Here is a 14280-nt window from a genome sequence, read left to right as displayed (position 1 = left end):
AGCGAGACTCGCAGTCGACGTAATAACTTCCTCGCCCCTTCCACCGCGGTTGCAGTTGCAGTCGGTTCCCTCCCTCCCTCCCTTCTTGCCTCTGCTGCAGTTGCAAACCTCCCTTGGTTCTGCAACCACCACTAGAGGCCGAGCCCAGGCCCTTATCCATCTTCTTCATCGGCCATCTGCAACAACCACAGCAGAGGAAGAATCCGTCGGCGGAAGGGGAGCGAGGGCGCCCTGCCTGCAGTATCCATGGGGAACTGCGCCAGCGCCATCAATTCCTTCGTCCAGCGCGGCACCAGGTCGTCGCCGTCCGCTGCTCCTGGTAAGTGACAACCACCAACAAGCCGAGCGCGCGCCATTTCTCTCTCTCTCTCTCTCTCTCTCTCTCTCTCTCTCTCTCTCTCTCTCTCTCTCCTTCAATCTTTGGCCTCCTGATGAGGCCACTTCCTCTCCCCTTGAAATGCAATCGGTGAATTGTTCAATTGTTTGGTAAATTCAGTTATTCTCGCTTTTAACTTCAGTTCTGGATTCAGAATGATCATGACCACTCGCTGATGCTGCAACAAAGCGTATCTTTTTTACTCGCCCCTTACCAGTGTGTTGCTAATTCCATCATGTGGATAAGAATTTCCTGTGCGCAGAGCTGCCCACCTATTTGATTCATTATGCTTTCAAAACTGAAACTTTGCATGCCTTTACTTGCCTGATTGCGTATTATGACATAAAGTTGTCTTCTTTTATTCACAAATTTCTGTTCTATATTGTAACAAACCTCCTACGAATAATCATGCTACTCAAGCCTACAGCGCACTTTCTCAATATATTTGGCCGATTTGATGCATCAACTAAATTCTTGCTCTTGCAACTAAATTTGTTGGTTTCTGCCAATTGTGCTGACTTTTCTTCTGTAGAATAAAGCACCACTTCTTCTTTTTCCCCCCTTACAAAATGTTTGTCCGGGCCATAGAGAACCCTTGCACCATGTATATGTTGTTAGTACAAACCGGGAGAATATTACTTCTTTTTACCCGAATGGTAAAATTCGCCTTATAACCTGGTATCTTAATCCCAGTAAGCAAACACAGCGTCTTACATCTAAATCATTTTAGTGCTATACATGGTAAATTTGCACGCACTTGAAACTTCTCGTTTTCTATCCATTTATTAACGCAAGACCTCACATAGTCTATCGCAAGTGCAGGAATGTCTGCATCGAGGAGGACTAGTAGCTCTGCCACCACTGGGAAGCTGTCAACACTGAGTACCAGCACCTTCATGCCATCCACAATTAGTGGTGTTAGCGTCGATGATGATTATCCAGATGGCCAGATTCTTGAGTCTCCAGATCTCAAAATATACACCTTCGCCGAACTCAAGAGTGCCACCAGGAGCTTCAGGCCTGAGACAGTGCTTGGGGAGGGCGGATTCGGAAAGGTTTACAAGGGCTGGGTCGATGAGAAGACCTTGAACCCGTCCAGGAGTAGCATTGGCATGGTGGTTGCTGTCAAGAAGCTCAATCCTGAGAGCGTGCAGGGAATGGAGCAATGGCAGGTACTGCAGTCGTCAAGTTGCTGGCTTTGTTACATTATTAATTGCATGCTTTAGAAAAAAATAAATGCAACTCTGAGGTAGTTTTGGGTTGGGTTATCAGGGAAATGATTCAGTGAATGCTTACAAAAATAGTTCAGTAGTTATTTAAAAATCATCAAAAGAAAAATCAGTGGATAGCTCATGTCATTTTAATGTTTGAGGAAAAACTGCAGCTTGCTTGCCTTTTCAATTTGTTTCTATCTTTCACTGATTTTCTTTCTCTGTGCGTTGTTAACTCATACAATTGTCTGCTTTTTTTGGAGAATGAACCTGAAGTATTCCTGTTACTCTGATTATTTTTCTTTGTATAAAGGACCCCGGTATTTTCCCCTCTTCTACTTACAATTAGAATGCTCTATTTTTTTTATACTTATCAGAATGCTCTAGTTGCTAGGCCTTAGTGCATGCTCCTGTACTCTCACTAATTATTTTGTACTTTTTATTCCTCTTTTGTTTCTGCTTATAGTCTTATCGACAGAAGAATTTCTGATTTAGGTCATGGCTTCCTACTATCTGAAATGTACTTCTAGCTCGTCTGTCAAAAATAATTATTGCTTGTTTCCATTGCAGTCTGAAGTCAATTTCCTTGGGAGGATTTCACATCCCAATCTCGTTAAACTCTTGGGCTACTGCATGGACGACAACGAGCTACTACTCGTGTACGAGTTCATGGCAAAGGGGAGCTTGGAGAACCACCTGTTTCGAAGTGAGTATTTTAGCAGATCTTTTCATAATTATAGTACGATCAATAAATAATTCTCTTTATGTCACTCTGTTCCACACTCTTTATGCCAACTTCGTGTGCAGTAGCGCACTATGCAAATGTTGGTGCTTTATCTGCATCTATGAATCATATTTCATAAAATATCATATATCAAGCACCATAGTCCATAGTGCTGCACAACTAACTAGCATTTTGGAGGATGTCAGCGTCAAGCAAATTGTCCAGACCTGTACGATATCTTGTTGCTTCAGCCTTCAATCATTCTTGTCGAGTCAACTTGGAAATTCAAGATGAAAAGTTGGCGCCACTTGTATTTTACCTTCTACTATTTCGGGCCATCCAGGGATTCCTTTTTTTTTTTTTGGATGAAACATCCTATTTACTAGTACTGAATATCCACCATTGCCAGGAGGGGCGGTTTACGAGCCTCTGCCTTGGAGCCTCAGGCTGAAGATTCTCATCGGTGCAGCTCGTGGCCTTGCTTTTCTTCATTCATCAGAAAGGCAAATCATCTACAGGGACTTCAAGGCTTCAAACATCTTACTAGATTCGGTAAATACTCTTAATTTCCAGAGCTACTACTAACCAGCTGTTGTTACCTGAACAATGCTCTAACCAGCCTACTCCAACAATGCCATGTTCAGCACTTCAACGCAAAGCTTTCAGATTTCGGGTTGGCCAAACACGGTCCAGATGGCGAGGAGTCTCATGTGACAACAAGAGTCATGGGAACCTATGGGTATGCAGCTCCAGAATATGTTTCTACCGGTATGTCTGTTGTCAGGGTTTCTGTGTCTATCATATACAGTATATGTCTACCATTTTATCCCTTATCTTTTCACAGTGCTAGCTAACTGTTAACTGATTTGCATCTTTCATGAATTAGGCCATCTGTATGTGAAGAGTGACGTGTATGGCTTTGGTGTTGTACTGCTGGAGATGATCTCTGGTCTAAGGGCACTGGACCCAAGCCGACAGAACGAGAAGGTGAACCTGGTGAACTGGGCAAAGCCATTGCTGGCTGACCGGAGGAAGCTCAGCCAAGTGATGGACAGCGGGCTGGAGGGACAGTACAGTTCCAAAGGAGCCCTCCTCGCTGCCCAGCTGACCCTCAAGTGCCTGAACGGTGACCCGAAGAGCCGGCCATCCATGAAAGAAGTTGTGGAGGTGCTGGAGCAGATCGAGTCGATGAAGAGCAGGGTGAGGAGGGAGCCCAGGCACAGTGGCTCCTCGCTCACGCGTCGCGGCCAGGGGTACTCACCCAGGAGTGACAGCGGCAGCTCTAGGAACAACTCCAGGGGCAGGTAGACACATAGGATGAACTGATTCTGATGTGGAGATTGTTGTAAAGGTAGACTGCATTTTTTGTTGTCATGACGAAGTTTGTGCCGATCATGATGATCAATGTAATAGTTTAGGTACAGAGAATACGCACGTTCGATGACTTGGCAGCTGGCATATGCATAAATTCAACCATTTTCCCACTGAAAGTCTTGTCTGAGTTGAATCGCATCAGATTGCACTTACAATAGCATCCAGTCACCATCATTCACATCCTTTTTTCGTTGTCAGTCATGGTTCTGTACAAGTGCTGAATTTCTATGGTCAAATGTGAAGAAAAGCAAACACTCAAATCATCACCAGAAAGATTTTAGGAATCTTGTTATTAGGGAAAAAAAATCTAGCTGCTGAAAATGTTGAGACCGAAAGTGATGTTGGATTCTTGCTCGCTCTTACAGATTACTACTCCTGGCTGTAGATAGTTTAATAAACTAACAATGTGATAGTCCAAAGCAATGTGGCTCTCTTTTGCATTCCTTTTCGACGTTTCTAGTGGGATGTCCACTAACAAAGACAGTCTAGAATGCTTTAGAGACTAACAAGCAATAACTTTTGGTGGTAATGGGGGATTTATAAATGATTTCGAGGCACTTAAGGATTTGATGCCCCGGTTTAGGCCTCCAATTCTGCATTCCCCACTGGATGGTCAAAAGCTGTAACTTGGTTGGAACTAAGCCTACCTGCGCATGTCATCAGTCGGCAAAAGGGGGTGCTTATCAAGTCCATCTCTGCTAAGCAAGCTCATTGGCTACGCATGTGGATTATGTATCTTGATCCCGTGTTTAACTAACAACGTTAGGCATGCCCCGAGTGAGTGAGTACTTGACCATTGTCTCACTTTTTGATCCTTGCAAATTACTAGCATCTGACCATGCCTGCACCAGAATACATGAGTTGCAAGAAAGATCATGTTATTTCTCTCTAGGATCAATAATCTGAGTGTACAGACTTCCAAGCACTAGTTTTTGTGCAACTTCAAACTTCCAAGTGTTGGCTCTGAGTGCACAAACACTTGGAAGAAAGAAAGATAAGGAGTTGATATCAATATCATGTGGTTTTCAGTCGATAACACAAGAACTATCTATTGCCGATCCAAACATACAATCCTTCATCTTCTACCTCGGATTATCTTCTTGCTCTGCTAGTCATTCTTCTTGAGGTGACCACGCTTCTCCTGTCCCACACCCTCCCCAGCCATTGGAGTACAGAGGTCTGAAAAAATATAGAGATGTGCAGTTAGTTACTCATCATCACTGGTTTGGCATAAGTGAAAATGTGGCAATTTTTAGGCCAGAAAACAGTAGCCCCGACAAATGTGCCTTTCATTCCCACTGTGGCAAGAAAATAAAAGAAAACGAAACGATTCGGCATTCCTCCTGCTACCTGCACCCAGCTCTCGTCCCCCAAAATCCACCTTCCTTAATAAGGGTAAAAAAAAAGAGGAAAACAAAATTCACATCCCCATCAGGCCATCACTCCACTCCCCGTCCATGGCGTCATCCGCCGCCGCCGCCTCCTCGGCGGCTGCGGCAGCGTATCCCAGAACCCCCTTCTCCCTGCGGCGGCGCCCGGGCCTCCTCGCCCTCCTCTTCGTCTTCCTCTGCTTCATCTCCTTCCAGGTTGGTCGGTTCCCGTGCCATTGCCACTCGCCCCTTACTGTTCACTGCAACGCCGAAATGTTAGGTTCATCGCCGTGGACCCCCAGAATTAGGGCTTCTTCCTTTCTTACTGTCCCTGACGCTTCTACCCTGTAGGTCGTGATCCATGTGCCCTCCGCCAGATCGGCGGTGTCCCAGTGGCTCTTCTCCGGTCACCAGGGGTAAGAACCATCGCCAGCGCCCCTTTACTCCTATATGCGACTAAAGGTTCTAACTTTGGTGTTGTCTTGCGATTTTGGATTGCCAGCGAGCGCGAGCGTCCCAAGAACTGCCGTGGGTGTGCCAATTCACAGGTAATTTTATCTGAATTTGGATGCCCAGGATACTCTCAACTGCGCTGTATTGCTTGTCTTGCCAGGTTACTGAGCGTGCATTGTGAATGGCTGGCAGGATGTTGATAGTGCTGACAAGACGATTGCCTACACCGACCAGCACGGCAGGATCAAGCTGTTCAAAGTCACCGCAAGAGAGTTTGCGTCCTCCTCTATCTGGGAGAACCCTTGGTTGGGCAGAGATAGCCAGCCGGTAGCCAGAACCGTACGTGCTGAACAACAGTGTGTTGTTTGTGTGGGCAGGTTGGTAGGTTGTTCATTATTGCATCTCTCATGTGTGTTTTTTCTGCTGTTGCACCAGCAAAAGGCTTCTGAGAATCTTCTACTAGCCAATGGATCAGAAGCCACCAATCTTTCAAGTGCAGAAACTCTGGCAACTAAAAGCGTTGATCCGATCAAATTAAAGCGGCAGGTCAATTTCATTTGCCTATATGTTGTGAGAGTATTTGTTTGGTTTACTCTCTGGTGTGTTAATTCTGACCATCTGAGTGGATTTGGTGTGCTGCTATTGCTTCTTCAGGTATTTCGGCGTAGAAGAAAGGTGCAGAGGGTCCAGGAGTTGCTTCAGATGGATAAGAAGGTTGAACTTGAGATGCGAAATGCAGCGATAAACAGCTCAAGGAACTTTGATAATAAAGTTAGGGGCAGTTACAACATATGGAGGCAGGAGTTCCGCCTTATTAATACAGATTCAACCCTAAGGCTCATGAAGGATCAGATAATAATGGCCAAGTTATATGCCACTATTGCACTCACTGAGAAGGAACCAGACATGTATGCTTTGCTCATGAAGTGCACAAAACAAAGCCAAACAGCTATCGGGGATGCACTTATTGATAGCGAACTCGATTCGAGGTATTTCGTTTCACTTCTGAAGATTAATCGATTTGGCTATTTTATGCTTCGGTGTTAAAGGATAAGTTTCTTATCAGCCCTCATTTCTGCAGTGCTTTAGAGAGAGCAAAAGCAATGGGGCATGTGCTGTCTTCGGCTAGAGATGTTCTGTACAGCTCGAGTGAAGTATCAAGAAAACTGCGTGTTATGCTGCAGTCTACGGAACTAAATATCGATGCAGTGAAGAAACAAAATTCATTCCTGGTTCAGCATGCTGCAAAGACTGTCCCCATGCCCTTGCACTGCCTGCATATGCAGCTGACAACCGATTACTATTTTCGTGATGGTGTGACCAAGGAGCAGTTTCATGATGCTGCTTTGAAGGAGGAAGAAAATATAGCAAAGCTTGAGGATAGGTCACTCTATCACTATGCTATATTTTCTGATAATGTGCTTGCAGCCTCAGTAGTTGTCAGATCAACTGTGACAAATGCCAATAAACCAGAGAAGCATGTGTTCCACATTGTCACCGACAAACTTAATTTTGCAGCCATGAAGATGTGGTTCATTACTCATCCTCCCCAGCTGGCTACTGTTCATGTGGAGAACATAGACAATTTCAAGTGGCTCAATTCGTCGTACTGTTCTGTTCTGCGGCAACTTGAGTCAGCTCGCCTCAAAGAATATTACTTCAAAGCACATGACCTATCATCACTTTCTGATGGAAACGAGAATCTAAAGTACAGGAACCCCAAATATTTGTCTATGCTCAACCATTTAAGGTTCTACATGCCGGAAATACACCCGAAGCTTGACAAGATACTGTTTCTCGATGATGATATTGTTGTACAGAAGGATTTGACGCCCCTATGGGATGTTGATCTTCAAGGGATGGTAAATGGTGCTGTTGAAACCTGTAAAGAGAGTTTTCATCGCTTTGACACTTATCTCAACTTCTCACACCCAAAGATATCAGAGAACTTCGATCCACGTGCTTGTGGGTGGGCGTTTGGAATGAACATGTTTGACCTGAAAGAGTGGAGGAAGCGAAATATCACTGTAATATACCATTATTGGCAAGATTTGGTAAGTATTGGAACAAGTAATTTGCTGTTGATTGTATTTTTTTGAATCGCATGTTCCCATCATGTATATTCTGTCTATGACAACTATGCTACATAAATAACTTGTAATTATTTTTTTTGTTTTACTTACTAATATAAGACATTTTGCAGAATGAGGATCGCAAGCTGTGGAAGCTGGGTACATTGCCTCCGGGACTAATTACTTTCTACAACCTGACATACCCATTGAATCGTACTTGGCATGTCTTGGGCCTGGGATATGATCCAGCTGTTGACATTTCTGAGATCGAGAATGCTGCGGTAGTTCATTACAACGGGAATTACAAGCCCTGGCTTGACCTTGCCATTTCCAAGTACAAGTCATACTGGTCCAAGTATGTAGATCTTGACAACTCACATGTTCAGCATTGCTATGCAAGTAAACAATGACATGTAGATCTTCGTCCAGTTTTGTTTTTCTTTTTGGAGCATAAGTTATTCATTAGGAGAGCGTTGGACAGAGTAGTGGTGTGTCTAACCTAGTTCAGCCTTCATAATCTTGTCATTCTTCTGCATAGTAAAGTAACTATTCTTGTATCAACTGATGAACAAGGTGATTTATACTCTGCAACAAACTAACTATTCTTTTGTTCACTTTAGAATTACGCCAGTACCTTGTATGAATTGCAAAAGGAATAAACCTTCACATCAATGAAGAGGTTCAACTCTTACGTCCTGTTATATGAACACTGTGTAGTTATAATGGATGTTTATGAATGTTGTAAAAAATGGATGTATAGGAAAGCTTTTGATCTCAGAACTGTGCCAAAAAGCATAGAACAGAAGGTCATTGTTATGCCTATGAATGAGTTGAGCGAAATAGACTAACAGTGAACAGATGCTGTTAGTCTCACTTATACTGTAGGTGGCACCAAAAATGACATTACTAATGAACAAAAAGGCATTACTAACAGTTCCTGAAGAGTGTACCAAGCCAAATGTTTCCGATGAATTGTCTCCAGGGGCGGGGAAGTTTGTGAACCTGAAAATGCAAGGACGTCAACCTGGCTGCCAATTACCTAGGAATAGTTTGGTCAGGGTATGTTCCAGGCCGCTTATTGTAGCAAGGTGTCCTTCTAAATTTGAAAATGCTTTGTTGGCGATTCAGTAATAGCTCTGGTTACAATGGAAAGAAAGATAGTGAGAAAATTGTGGAGCAACAGGATCTCTTTTTGGAGCACTTTCTTTGCTACATGTAACCGCAGTTGTCGGTCTGAGCTCTGATGGCCATGGCGCGCCTATCATCTCAAATGCACACTCCATCAGTTCAGATAAATTCTCCTGTCAAAAGAAGTTCAGATAAAGGATTGTCATCACGGCAATACGGCATGATCGCCTTGCGGATAGGGGCCTGCGTACAAGGAGTCCATTGGAAATGGCAGCTGCAATGCACGTTCATCTCAGGAACTCGGTTCGTGGCAGGACTGAATTACAAGCACACTGACTGACTGACACCAAGCGCAGAATTCAGCACGATAGCGATCAGTTTAGCCTTGGCCGTTACGAACTTGACCATATAATCCATCAGAACATAGGTCAGCTCCCATCCCAGCTGCAGGAATGCTGCTGCTGTCGGTGCTAGCGGTGGTAGCCATAGCCCGCCATTGTTAAGAACCAAATCGGCGTAAAACCCCCGCCTCCTCGCATGGCGATGGCTCCCTTCCGGCGGTGCTCGAGATTCAGAGGGTTCCGCAGCCTAGTTGGGCGAGCTCCGGAACGCCGTCGTCCGAGCTGCTCAACCTCCTCGTGCTGGACCACTTCCTCTACAAACCTGATCAGCAGTAACAACTCTGGAACCTGCTGCACTTCACTCCACTCTCAACAGGACCAACCAGCTGCTTCTCTCTCTCGCCAACCTGAGCACACAAGAACTAACCAACATGTCCAACTCCTACCGAATCCCAAGAGCCTCCAGGCAGGGATCAATTACTAATGCAAACTCAAATATACCAATGGTAAATTCATTGCTGTATTTCTTACCTCTTGGATGCCGAGCATCCTGCAACGCAACAACAGAGAACAAACAACCAGAGCACCACACTGTTATTATAATCCAACACATTCCTCTTTATTGTACTTGTACTCTGTGTATGTCTTTCTTGCAAAGATGAAGCAGGGCAAAGTTACAGGATAGGATAACCCACCACTGGTTCGCATCCCAGGACACGTACTACTATCACATCCATTACTCTTTATTCAATGTTACAACCATTCCCAGCATCACACACTTCATGTTGCATCCACCTCCGGTTTGCTGCGCTTTTTGTGCTTGCTTCGCCCTTGCCAAACTACATGTTCGGCTTCAGGTTAAGCCTAGACGCCAGCTTCTGACCAAGGGATGCGTCGCACTGCAACACATAGGTAAAACGTGCTCGGTTTCAGTACCAAGATCAAAGCATAAGGATATCCGCAGTTGTACATGGCCCAAATGGCAAGCATTTCACCAAAAACCAACAAAAATGAATGAATACCTGAGACCAGTAGGAGATCCAAATGCTACGATGCTCATGGGTAACACGAGGATCTGAGAGCGCGTCAACCACCCGCTGGATGAACCGGTCTTGCCTGTGTGTGTTTCCACATCAAAACGCTTTAATTAGCCAAACAACAGCTTAAACCCTTCCTATGCCTCTACTAAACCAAACTAACTCAGGTGTGAGGGCAAACCTGGCAGGGTCGAAGGACCGGTATCTCTCACCAGCCTGCTTGAAGTTGTTCTCCTTATGGATAATGCACTGCAGATCAACAGTAAAGATTAGATGTTATAGCTCAACAATAAGTTTTCCAATGGTTTATTCAAACTCACCATTATACTGTAGAACAAAGCTATTGCTAAGCACAATGTAGCCACCACAGCGTATGGAACATAATGGTACACTTGTAACTTCCAAGTATACTCACCTTCTCACGGCATCCTGTCAGAACACGGGGAGGGATAGGGACCTTCTCAGCATGACGGGCAGGATCAAACCTCGACGGGAAGTAATTCACCTGAAAAAAGGAAGGAAAATAGATAAGTGCAATGGATATTTCATTTTATTTATGTCAATAGTTACAAAACTGCATAATGGACCCGGCAGACTGGCCTTCTAAAGGAGGCAAAAACGCCAAAGAAAACATAGTACCTCCTCATCCCTGTGCATGAAGTTCATGAAGCCATCATGGTGGTTATTGTGGTGAGCACATTTTGGTGCATTCACAGGAAGCATCAGGTAGTTTGGACCAAGGCGGTGCCTCTGGGTGTCAGCATAGGAGAAAATTCTCGTCTGGAGCAGCTTATCATCAGAATAGTGGATTCCAGGGACGATGATTGCTGGGCAGAAAGCAATTTGTTCGTTTTCTGCAAAGAAGTTGTCAATGTTCTTGTTCAGGACCATCCGTCCAACAGGCTGCAGTGGGATGATATCCTCTGGCCAGGTCTTGGTGACATCGAGTGGGTCAAAATCAAATTTATCCTCATGGTCAGCATCAATGGTTTGAATGTAAAGCTTCCATTCCGGGAAATTCCCAGCGGCAATAGAATCATACAGATCCTTTGTGGCATGGCTGTGGCAGGTGCCTCCAACAGTAACAGCTTCATCATCCAACAAGCATTTCACACCACAAGTAGGCTTCCAATGGAATTTGACAAGGTGAGGCTTTCCGTCCCTGCTGATCAAGGTGTAGGTGTTCACACCAAAACCCTCCATGTGCCTGTAGTTGAGTGGGATGCCAACATCATCGAAGAGGAAGGTGAACATGTGCATGCTCTCTGGGTGGTGTGAGAAGAAGTCTACTATTCTCCAGTTCTCCTGCAAATTGGTCTTTGGGTTTGGCTTGAAAGCATGAACCATGTCAGGGAATTTCATCCCATCTCGGATGAAAAACACAGGCATGTTGTTACCCACAAGGTCAAAGTTACCCTGAAAAAAAGCATGGTGAAAGCTATTAAGTACTATCCCTTGGATATAAAAAGGTCAATATAAGGTGTCAGAAACTAGGAGAAAGTTAACGAACAGCATAAGAATAGGTCAGCAGCGTGTCCCCATAAAAGAATCCCCTCATGACAAGGTAAACATTCAATTGCATAGGCCTACAAGTGGGAAGGGGGGTAGTGGTAATCAAACCTTCAAACAGAAAAAATGGTCGGATCTAAGATATTATTTCATCTGTATAGCAGCTCATGCAAAGGATATTTACAGGGATTAAGCACAATTCAAGTTGTTGTAACTCCAGTGCAATAATCACAATAGGAAAAAAAATTGATATTACAGTCTTTGATAAGTGCATATGTTGACAGAAAAATATTGCCAAGATGTTCCACATAACTTGCAATAGTTTTAATTTTAAAATAACGGTCATGCTCAAGGTAAAACAACAAACAGAACAGTTAAGATGTATACATCTTTTTAGGATGAAAGTTAAGATTTATCATCAGTACCTCTCTGGTGTAGAACTTGACAGCAAAACCACGTGGATCCCTCAAGGTCTCAGGGCTTCCACGCTCATGCACAACGGTGGAGAACCGAACAATAACAGGGGTCTGAACCCCAGGAGCCCGGAGAAAATCAGCACATGTAAGGTGAGATACATCGTGAGTTACTTCAAAGAAACCCTTGGCACTGGCTCCTCGAGCATGAACAACACGTTCAGGGATACGTTCCCTGTCGAACTGAGCAAGCTTTTCAATCAGATGATAGTCCTCAAGGAGGATGGGTCCTGCCAAAGAAGAATACATCGCGGTAGGTAATAAAGCCAAAACACAAGTGCTGCAAGTAGACCAAAAAAATCCTAACCAAAAAGAATTTATTGTTTTTTTTTCTGGTTTCACTGATAGGAACATATTGTTTATGATAAGCACACACATATGCATGCTATGATTGTTGTGGTACTTCTTTTATGACAATGACATTCAGAAGAAGCAAAGTTGAGTTCCAATCACTTTCAACGTCTGGCCATGACCGTGTTGACCATAGGAGAACAAGGGTCAAGTAAGTTTCTTCTCTGGTAGTAATTCAGCCCTACCCAGGTAATCGTCAAAAGGAAATGAACCATACCAGTAACAATCAGCTATGATGACTACTCCCCTGACTTTACTATCATGGAACTGCTCATCAACTTAGATTTTATCAGTATGACTGAATGATGGACTATCGAATTGAAAAAGGCACTTTCTTTCCCTTAAGCAACTTAATGGTGTTACAGTGACTGACGAAAATATCCACACAAAAGACTGAAATATAAGGTTTTTCGCCTTAGAGTTGATCAAGGAATGCGACCTTAACAGAATAGCAGGGCAGTAATCATAACTCAATTGAGTGCCTTTTCTTTTAATTTCTATAATATAATAAAGCAGGCGAACCAAAACTCAATATGGAACAGCAAAATTAGCATCAAGGTGCAAACTTTGGATGATCATAGCAACTAGCAAGGCACAATCGGTGGCGTTTAGTGTTAAAGAGTTCATTTTCCACAGCCCACAGGTCATGAGATGAGAAGGAGAAACAACCAAAAAGCCTCTGATTCCCCAGGGCTGCCCCAGATCATCGCAGAACAACCACGTATCCGTGTAATTAAGCTCACCCACATGAGGTACATATGCCAACTGCAGGTTCATATAAGGAGGGGAACAAAAACAGAGAGAAGGAAAGGAAAGGCAGAAGCGACAGGTCCCGACCTCGCTGGCCGACGGTGAGGGCGGAGTTGTTGTTCCAGACGGGGGCGCCGGAGTTGGTGGTCCAGAAGCTGGAGTTGTTCCCACTGGAGGGGCGGTGCTGCAAGAACCAAAGACGGGGAAAATCCGGTCAGTGAGATGAGTGCGCGCATGGAGGGGGCAACAAAGGCGCGAAATTGAGGATCTAGGAGGGAGGGCGGAGGCTGGATGAAAGGCAGGACTCACCCTGTACGGATCCATGGCTGGGCGACCGGGATCGCGGCGGGGATTGGGCCCTGGAGTTGTGTTGCTTGGGGGAAAGGAGCAATGGTGGTTGGCGATAAGGACGAGGAGTGGCAGGAGGAAGAAGAAATAAGGGACGAGGGAGGGTTTCGTGCTCTGCTCGCTCTCGATTCGCCTCCCCATCCACGTGGACTTGTTTACTATTTCCGGTCGGCGAGAGGGTCCACCTGCAGGGACAGAGGTGGCTGTTACGTGTGGTTGTGTACGTGCTTACCACGAGCATTTTTGATATTTAGGGGCAGACAGGACTCCAGCTCTGGTTTCTTATGCGGCTCAAACTGTAGCTCTACAAAATAAACGGCTCCATCCATAGAGTATTGGAGGAGCCGGAGCTGTTTTTTTGAAAAAGTTGGAGAAAAAAGTAGCTCCTCTAACTCCGGCTTTTTTAAGGAGTTGAAACCCTACCAAACTTACCCTTAATTTTGTTTGCTCCTCCATCTTCCTGCTGGATTTTTTTTCTTTTGGGTCTCTTTGGATCAAGTGCTAATAAATAAAAGTGCTAAAGTTTAGCATCTTTATGCATTAACCCATTTAAACGGGAGGACTAAACTTTAGCCCACCCCAAAAATGGAAAAAAGCATTAGCTGGTGGAGAGATGCTAATGAGTGCTAATGGCTTGTGAAAAGATCAAAAGGAGAGAAAGGGGAGGTGAGGAGATGAAGGGGTCAAAGTGACATTTCATGAGTTTTACCTCTATCCACTAGTCATATCTCCAAATGGGAATGGTAATGAATGGGAGTGCTAA

General features: G+C 44.5%; 3 protein-coding genes across 3 annotated transcripts; 2 read left to right on the top strand and 1 right to left on the bottom strand.

Moving 5' to 3' along the window:
• The first annotated feature begins 47 nt into the window (after positions 1 to 47).
• Positions 48 to 3796, top strand: LOC101781483 (probable serine/threonine-protein kinase PIX13). The gene is made up of 6 exons (XM_004966460.2): positions 48 to 319; positions 1199 to 1548; positions 2158 to 2293; positions 2721 to 2863; positions 2956 to 3079; positions 3198 to 3796. Exons 1-6 carry the CDS (start codon positions 247 to 249, stop codon positions 3617 to 3619), a joined length of 1248 nt encoding a protein of 415 aa, XP_004966517.1. The 5' UTR covers positions 48 to 246; the 3' UTR covers positions 3620 to 3796.
• A 1280-nt stretch (positions 3797 to 5076) lies between these two features.
• On the top strand, positions 5077 to 8281 carry LOC101781085 (probable galacturonosyltransferase 3). Its single transcript, XM_004966459.4, has 8 exons — positions 5077 to 5271; positions 5407 to 5471; positions 5558 to 5603; positions 5701 to 5847; positions 5944 to 6054; positions 6163 to 6497; positions 6590 to 7562; positions 7712 to 8281. Exons 1-8 carry the CDS (start codon positions 5143 to 5145, stop codon positions 7988 to 7990), a joined length of 2085 nt encoding a protein of 694 aa, XP_004966516.1. The 5' UTR covers positions 5077 to 5142; the 3' UTR covers positions 7991 to 8281.
• A 1336-nt stretch (positions 8282 to 9617) lies between these two features.
• On the bottom strand, positions 9618 to 13663 carry LOC101780682 (catalase isozyme 1). The gene is made up of 8 exons (XM_004966458.4): positions 13479 to 13663; positions 13257 to 13353; positions 12021 to 12298; positions 10726 to 11502; positions 10502 to 10591; positions 10268 to 10335; positions 10072 to 10165; positions 9618 to 9948 (listed from the first exon to the last, which is right to left on the bottom strand). Exons 1-8 carry the CDS (start codon positions 13656 to 13658, stop codon positions 9889 to 9891), a joined length of 1644 nt encoding a protein of 547 aa, XP_004966515.3. The 5' UTR covers positions 13659 to 13663; the 3' UTR covers positions 9618 to 9888.
• Between the last annotated feature and the right edge of the window lie 617 nt (positions 13664 to 14280).

The sequence above is a fragment of the Setaria italica genome, chromosome IV, assembly GCF_000263155.2.
Source record: "Setaria italica strain Yugu1 chromosome IV, Setaria_italica_v2.0, whole genome shotgun sequence".
NCBI classification, from domain to species: Eukaryota; Viridiplantae; Streptophyta; class Magnoliopsida; order Poales; family Poaceae; genus Setaria; species Setaria italica.
Note: the sequence above shows the minus strand (reverse complement) of the source record. Positions and strands in the feature narration are given on the sequence as shown.